The sequence below is a fragment of the Argentina silus genome (genome assembly GCF_951799395.1).
Source record: "Argentina silus genome assembly, chromosome: 14".
Classification (NCBI taxonomy): Eukaryota; Metazoa; Chordata; class Actinopteri; order Argentiniformes; family Argentinidae; genus Argentina; species Argentina silus.
In genome coordinates, this window is record NC_139668.1 from 7,638,975 (window position 1) to 7,646,481 (window position 7,507).

The 7,507-nt window shown below is 44.0% G+C and overlaps 1 protein-coding gene across 2 annotated transcripts; it reads right to left on the reverse strand.

Annotated features, from left to right (window-relative positions):
- Positions 1–1,865: 1,865 nt before the first annotated feature.
- Positions 1,866–7,349, reverse strand: LOC310815249 (uncharacterized protein). 2 transcript variants are annotated; one of them, XM_083684989.1, is made up of 6 exons: positions 7,078–7,349; positions 5,833–6,437; positions 5,172–5,221; positions 4,782–4,912; positions 3,249–3,415; positions 1,866–3,039 (listed from the first exon to the last, which is right to left on the reverse strand). In XM_083684989.1, exons 2-6 carry the CDS (start codon positions 6,313–6,315, stop codon positions 2,869–2,871), a joined length of 1,002 nt encoding a protein of 333 aa, XP_083541115.1. In that variant the 5' UTR covers positions 6,316–6,437; positions 7,078–7,349; the 3' UTR covers positions 1,866–2,868. The 2 variants fall into 2 exon arrangements, with proteins under 2 accessions (XP_083541115.1, XP_083541114.1); XM_083684988.1 differs by having other exon boundaries at positions 4,782–4,924.
- Between the last annotated feature and the right edge of the window lie 158 nt (positions 7,350–7,507).

Consider the following 7,507-nt stretch of genomic DNA (forward strand, 5'->3'; position numbering starts at 1 on the left):
ACCACTAAATCTGCCAAGCGAGCAGCTATTTACTTGAAGGAAAGGCATGGGGGGGGGGGGGGGGGATGCTTGCATTGCATTGCATTACACTTGACTTTACCAAACGTTTATGCACAATTTATGCAGATTTATTTTGTAACTAGTGCAAACTAATGCTATTTTTTAATCTGATGAAAATGTATTATGCAAGAATGTATGTGAGGACGTTTTCTATACAGAAATAAATTGCACTGATCACAGAAACACTCATCCCATGTTCTTGTAATTGCATTATGAATTCTGTTTTCATTTTTTATATATCAACGGATCATGAATCACAACATTTGATTAAGGTACCTTAATCATGATATAGTAGCAAACACGATTCTCTTTTATTCCCCTGAATCTACTGCACTGCACTCTTTTGGCCGTGTCAGGTATTACACCTACAACTCAACAGGCTGTCAGTGGGACACAGCTCCTGTTGCTACCTCCCCAAACGCAGTCAAACAGATTAGTTCCACCAAAACATTCCTGTCCTGATTATACGTCAAACATTTACCACTAAGTGCCCCTGCCATCAAAGGGCACTCCTAGTAGATCTTTGATCACCCATTTTATCATGGAGCCATTCACTTCTGCTTGGCAGAAGATCTGCTTGGTGGATTGTGAAATTATACATTGGATTTACAATGAATTAGATTTTAAATTGACTTGATGTTTTACTCTACATAGGGAACCTGAAAGGGGCGATCTGTAATTGGTACATCAAGTTTTGGACTTTTATATCAATGATATACACTCACCGAACACTTTGTTAGGAACACTATACTAATACTTGGTAGGGCCTCCCTTTGCTCTCAAAACAGCCTCAATTCTTCGTGGCATTGATTCCACAAGATGTTGGAAAGATTCTTTTGAGATTCTGGTCCATGACGACATGATTGCATCACGCAATTCCTGCAGATTTTTCAGGTGCACTTTCAAGCTGTGAATCTCCCGTTCTACCACATCCCAAAAGTGTTCTATTGGATTCAGATCCAGTGACTGGGAAGGCCACTGAAGAACACTGAACTCATTGTCATGTTCATGAAACCAGTATGATAAGATTTTTGCGTGACATGGTGCATTATCATGCTGGAAGTAGCCATTAAAAGATGGGTAAATTATGGCCATGAAGGGATGCACATGGTCAGCAATAATACTCAAATAGGCTGTGGCATTCAAGCGACTGTTTAACTCATGGTGAAAATTCGAGTTTTCATCTCATGGATGGCCAGTCCTTGAATCCATAGCTCTGTCTATGAAATTGAGAGTGGTTACATTTCTCCAATCCCATCCATCAGCTGTTTAACAAAAAATAGCAGGCAGCCTGCTTTGTTGTTGTTGTATGAATTACAGATTACACCTTTAAACCGATGAGAAAAACCTTCATCATTTTACCAGAATAAAACTGGGCCAAATGTGGCTAGTATGTTCTAGAGAAAGATACAAACACACACGTCTTATTACCCATGAATGCTCATTGCCCAGTCAGACAGAAAGAGTGGAGCTGAGCAGAGCAGAGCTGAGCGCAGCTGTGGTCACTCGTAACCTCTGTGGCGTCTGACTCCAAGGCTTTAGTGTGTTTGTCCAAGAGTGGTGGTCCACAATGCATATGGCACGTACAGTCCATCTGGCTTAGCACCCTATGACAGGCACAGGCTTCGTATCCCAGCAACGCCTGCACAACCTCCTCAGGGTCATACAGCCTTGGATAGAGACGTGACCATTTCAGCCCAGTGTTATATAGGTTATTACGCTCAAGCATTACTGAGCAAGGTTTAGATATAACCATACTCCACTCTGCACTGAGATCCATCGTAATAACAAGTACTGCCGTAATATACAAAAAAATTATATTTATTTATACATCTTTAAAAGACTGTGACAACCAACCGTTTTTTTTTTTTATATGAGGAACAAAGAAATGATACACTTTAATAAATCATATATCCGTAGGTTGTTTTCTGATCCTCCACACGTTGAAATTTAGAATACCTCTAAAGTAGAGTCTGGAGAGGGTATGCTGGGAGGGATTTTTCGATCTCAATCTCCCCTATTATATGAGGGTGTCTTTTAAGGTTGTCACTGATGCAGGAGCAAACACATGAGAACAGCATCAAACTAACAGACTTCAAATCATGCGGAGAGCAAAAGGGACACTGCCTACTGGTTTAGATGTGTCACAGGACTTGGAACAAGTATGGGTGGGTTAGTGTCTTTTTCCTGACAAATGATATGTCTGTTGATACTTTAGAACCTTTCATCGGGGTGAATTCTAGGACACTGGAATCCTTTTCTCAAAATGGGTTCCAGGAAGCATTTCTAAAAGGTTACTTCCTTGTACTGGTCCCCTCCGCCAGTGTGAATTTGCTTTGCTTTCCCAACTTCACTATATAAGTAACTCACAAAGTACTTTGACCTTTTCACAAGAGTGCTTGTTCTTGCCTGTGTTTTTCCTTTCTGTCAACGAAGGAAATTCTGAATGCATTCACTGGAGCGTGGGGACTATCGCTGCTCTCAGGGTGGCCAAAAATGAGGATGTTTAATGATTACAATGAGATCTGCATAGTTTTACGGGCCATGCCAACTAATGGAAAAAAAAAAACAGAAAAAAAAACAGCCTCCTATTTATTCATCTCTTTTTTCACTTGGCAACCTCCTTCAAAAAACAAGCCTCTCTCTGCTCTCACTACCCCAACCAGAAATGACTCATCCACTACTAATTAATGACTAAACTCGTCCTCATCCTCTACGCTTACCTAAACCCTATTATGCACTCTCTGTAACTGCATTCCCTGCCACTGTCTATCCCCACCCTCTGTCCACCTCTACTCTCCCTGGGTTCTAGTCTTCGGCGTGGAGCAGGGAGAGGTAGAGGGTGGACTGCAGGAAGCGAGGGTAGCAGTCTGTGTCCAGGAGAGAGTAGATGCGTTTCTGGGCGTGGGAGAGGGAGGCGTGAGAGGGGGCCTGCAGCAGCTGCATGGTCAGGACTCTGGTCTTACTGTCCAGGTTCACCTGAGGGAGGGAGACACAGACTGGGATGACTCTCTCCACTGATATCAGATCAGTTGAGACAGATACTGTTCAACCAGTACAGTTGTCGATAAAGAGAACCAGTCCTGGGTAAACAAACAGATCATGAAAAGATGCTGACACGGACCACAGACAGGCCCAGAGATAAGACATGTAGGGGGACATGCAGACAGACAGAGACATGGCTGTACCTCCCGTGGCGCCCCTGCTTGGATGTAGGTGGCACAGATGTCCCTGGCCCTCCTCTGCAGGCTGAAGTTGTTGGACGAGTGTCTGTACTGCTCACAGGCCAGATAGAACTGTAGATTCTCCTCACTGAACTCAGAGCGCAGGAATGCTCCAAACACAGACACGCCCGCTGAGAGTGGGTGGCGGGGGAGGAGGGGGGGGGGGCGGGAGGGGAAGAGAGGGAGGGTTATTATGGTGTGCGAGCATGCATCAGTATCAACGTCACTATGTGCTACTAGGAGAGGGAGGAGGCAGGGGGGACACAGATGGGACACACGCAACACTCGCACGCACGCACTGGCGAACACACACACACACACACACACCTTTGGCCTAACTATTGGCATTCATTCACACAAAATGTATTCTGAAGTACAAGATCTTTTTTCTCTTTTTTTTTTTTTGTGTACACTACGTTTCCAGTATTTCTCACATTCAAGTCTGCCACACATCCATCCTTTCCTTTTCCCAGACTCTCTTACAAACACACACTTCTTGTTTTTGCTTACAGTGACTGGGTTGCGACATATTTTGTGCAAAGAGACCGTGGGGGTGGGGAAACGAAGGAGGGCACAAGATTGCTGACACAGTGGTTACAACATATCACTCTTTCACTCACGGTGACTGGACTAGACAGGACCATAAATTAACACAGAATGTGGCAGCGTCATTACACATAGAAACAGACTGTATAAGACACTAAGTAAACCTGTGGATTGAGTATAGGACTGGATGTCACCGCAAATCAATGCATAAACAAACACTAACCTCCACTGACACAATCACTCAAGCATTGCCGGTATGATTCAGCTGCTGACTTTAAGTAAGTGATTAGGCAATATTTAAGTGTGTATGCTATGTGAGTACACTTGATATCTATAGTTAGATAACTACATTGTGCGTTTGTGTGTGCGTGCGTGTGTGTGTGTGTGTGTGTGTGTGGCATGTGTAACCATGACAACCCATACTAGGGTTGACCTTTAACAAGCATCATCACCAGATTCCCTTAAGCGTTGAACTATTTCAAGCATTCACACACCGTCACATAGCTTCAAACTGTCATAGCTTCATAGTTGTCATACAACACCAGAAATATGTCATAACATGCAGGTGGAACAAGAGGAGTGCAGCAGTCACTGAAGAGATGTTATAAGGAAGTTGTAAAATAATTAGCGGCTAATCCATGGCTTTTAGGTTTCCCCATAAGTTACACCTTTCGGCTTATTCCTTCAACGACCTGTGGCACTCATAATTTACACACAACATTCTAAATAGACAGGTAGACAGGCAAAAATAGAATCTCTACCAAGATAGCAATCTAAAATGGCTTTGCTGTTTACTATAAAAAATCTATTCATAGAAGCTCAGGTGAACTGCTGCACTCCGCTTTATTGCATAGCACACAGAAACCAGTGACGTCCGGCGAAAACGACCTATTATCTGCTGACATCACAACAGCCACAGTCGAGATGAAAACAGGAGCAGAGTACACTCACTTCGGTGGGCTAGGAGGGCATTCAGGGACTCCGCCCACTTCTCCACTTCTTCCTGGCTGAACTTGGCCTTGCTGTGGCCCACTTGACTCCACTGGCGCAAAAATGGCATACGAGATCTCCTCTCCTTAGCGCTGTCAGGGAAGCTAGGGAGAGACAAGGGTGGGGAGTTGTGGTGTACTCTGATTTCATGATAACACACCCCTGTGTTCATATGCCTGGTTGATACAGAGTCACTTCACCCTGACATCTAATGAGGTCCTGTTGATCAGGGTTTGCAAACTGTACTTTGATTTGATTAGTGTTACATCAGTATTCCAGATTGTAATATTTCTCCACTTTGATTTTGAACAGTTGTGTAAATGGAATAACCATGCATCATAATAAACATACCTGTCTTTCTGTTCTGGTTGGAACAGGTTTGACTGTGAGGAATGGGGACTCTGAAATGGAGAGAAAATAGTTTTGATGGTTAATTTCTCTCCTCATGTTCATGTGTGTCTCTCTCTCTATTACGCACGCACGCACGCGCACACGCGCACACACACACACACACACACACACACACACACACACACACACACACACACACACACACACACACACACACACACACACACACCACCCTGTATTGACGTAAATCCCAAATGTGCAATGTGTTCAGTGGTTTACAGCCACACTGCATAACATTTAAGGAAGTACTGTTTGCACAATATTTTCCTTTGGGGCGTCATTATTGGCATGAAAGAATCCGACATTACAACATGGAAAGCATTATAACATGATCTTTAAAAGATACACTTAATTCTATAGCTAATGCCATCTCAAACACATGAAGAGAGACTTTCAACTGCCGAACCTTGTATTCAAAGGCGTTATAATGCACTTGCACGCAAGGTACCTTGATGAAATATGCATGACAATTATTGAAAGCAAAGTGAGAACATATGGCCAACAAGGGTACATGTTTGCTGTTAAGCTTAACTGCAAATCTAAGGATTTATTAATCCTCATTCCAACTTCAACTATTCTCTATCTCTCTGTCCAACTTTACCTGTCCAAACAGACTCTTCATGTGTAGTTTGGCCGCTGACAACTTGATTGTTTTGAAGGAGAAGGGATTGGAGGAGGATGAAAACGAGGGAGAGGGGGGTGGCTGGTTGTTGTTTCCCATGCTCTCTGTGCTGCCTGTGGCCCCAGGGACCAGCTGACTGTCACTGTAGGCCCTGTACCCCTCATTGAAGCCCACAACACCTAGGTGACCGTTCTCCAACTTGCCCAGCTCAGTGAAGTTCTCCACACTGACGCTGTGCTCCTTGGTCAGCTCCCCCTTCCCGGCTCTTTTGGGGCCAAACTCAGGCTCCAGGATGGCAGGAGGGGGAGACATGAATCCCCCGTCCAGCATATCCACCTCCCGGTGGGGGGTGTAGGTGCCCGACTCCCCATCCCTGCAGTAGCTCTGGTCCTTCAATGCCACCCTCTTCCAGGGGAGGAAGTCCATGTCCAGCAGGGACCCCTCAGAGCTGAACCGACGCATGGTACCTCTACTACCTCCACCGAGTAGAGAAGGAAGGAAGGATGGAGGAAAAGCCACGAGGATGACGGAAAGGGAGGACAGAAGAGTGGCTGTCTGGAGGCAGGACTGCAGCAAAGAACAGCCTGTGAAAAAAGGAAGGGAGGGGAGGGGGAAGGGGGAGATCAAATTTGACAATTACAGAAAAATGGGTCATTTCATTAGGACACATAATAGGACTCTATATCTTCGGCTGGGTCATACATAGAAGTTGCAATGCTAAGATTAGCTACTCTACTTTGCGCAAAATGTCTTCAGAGCTGCAGGACCAGCACTGTAGGAGTCTGACCAGCTACTTGTGACTACCTACAGTAAACATGTCACATGTTCCTTTGCTCTTATCTCCACATTTACCCTAACCCTAACCACCTCAAACAGAAAGCTGTCTGTCTTTATATGCAGTCCTGTGACTGCAGTTTTTTTTTTTTTTTTTTTTACTTCAACATAACTGAGAGAGAGTGAGAGAGAGAGAAATCGATCGATCGATCGATCAACAGTGTTGTTCCCAATGAAATCATTTAATCCCAATAAATCCATTTAAATGTGTTCATTTAATTTGACCCACATAGATGACTCCAATTTGAGTGAGACTTATTTTTGAACAACACTTATGATTATTTGAACAACACTCAAAATGAACAGTTTATTTGGAACACTTGACTGTCTTTTTACAAACACGGGAGGGGATCAAACCCTTGTAAACAGTTGAATTAATTCTATGATTACCTCAACGTCCTGCGTTTACTCTGCCACCAGTCCTGTCATGATTTTCGTTCCAAAGAGTTGTCTCTGCAGCAGTGTCCAGGGTTTGTATCATGTGTAAAGCCAATCTCAATTCGATAAGGCTGCGAGTTTTAGATCGGAGCATTGCCTGTCATGAGATTCCCCCCCTCTCAAGTTTGTAGTGGTCGTCTGGTAACACTCCGCAACATGTGCTACAGAATATCTATAAATATACACGCGAATTACAAGCACCGAGAATGTTTCTCTAAAGTCACTTTTTTTTTAATTTCACACTTGAATGAAACAGAAACGCCTCTTGTCTGTCGCCACACCCACACCACTCGGTCTCAGCTTGCCCTTCTCGTCATCTTGTACAATAGGCCTACATAATTCGCTTAATTTTAGGTGTGTCATGGAACAACGCAGTAACAGA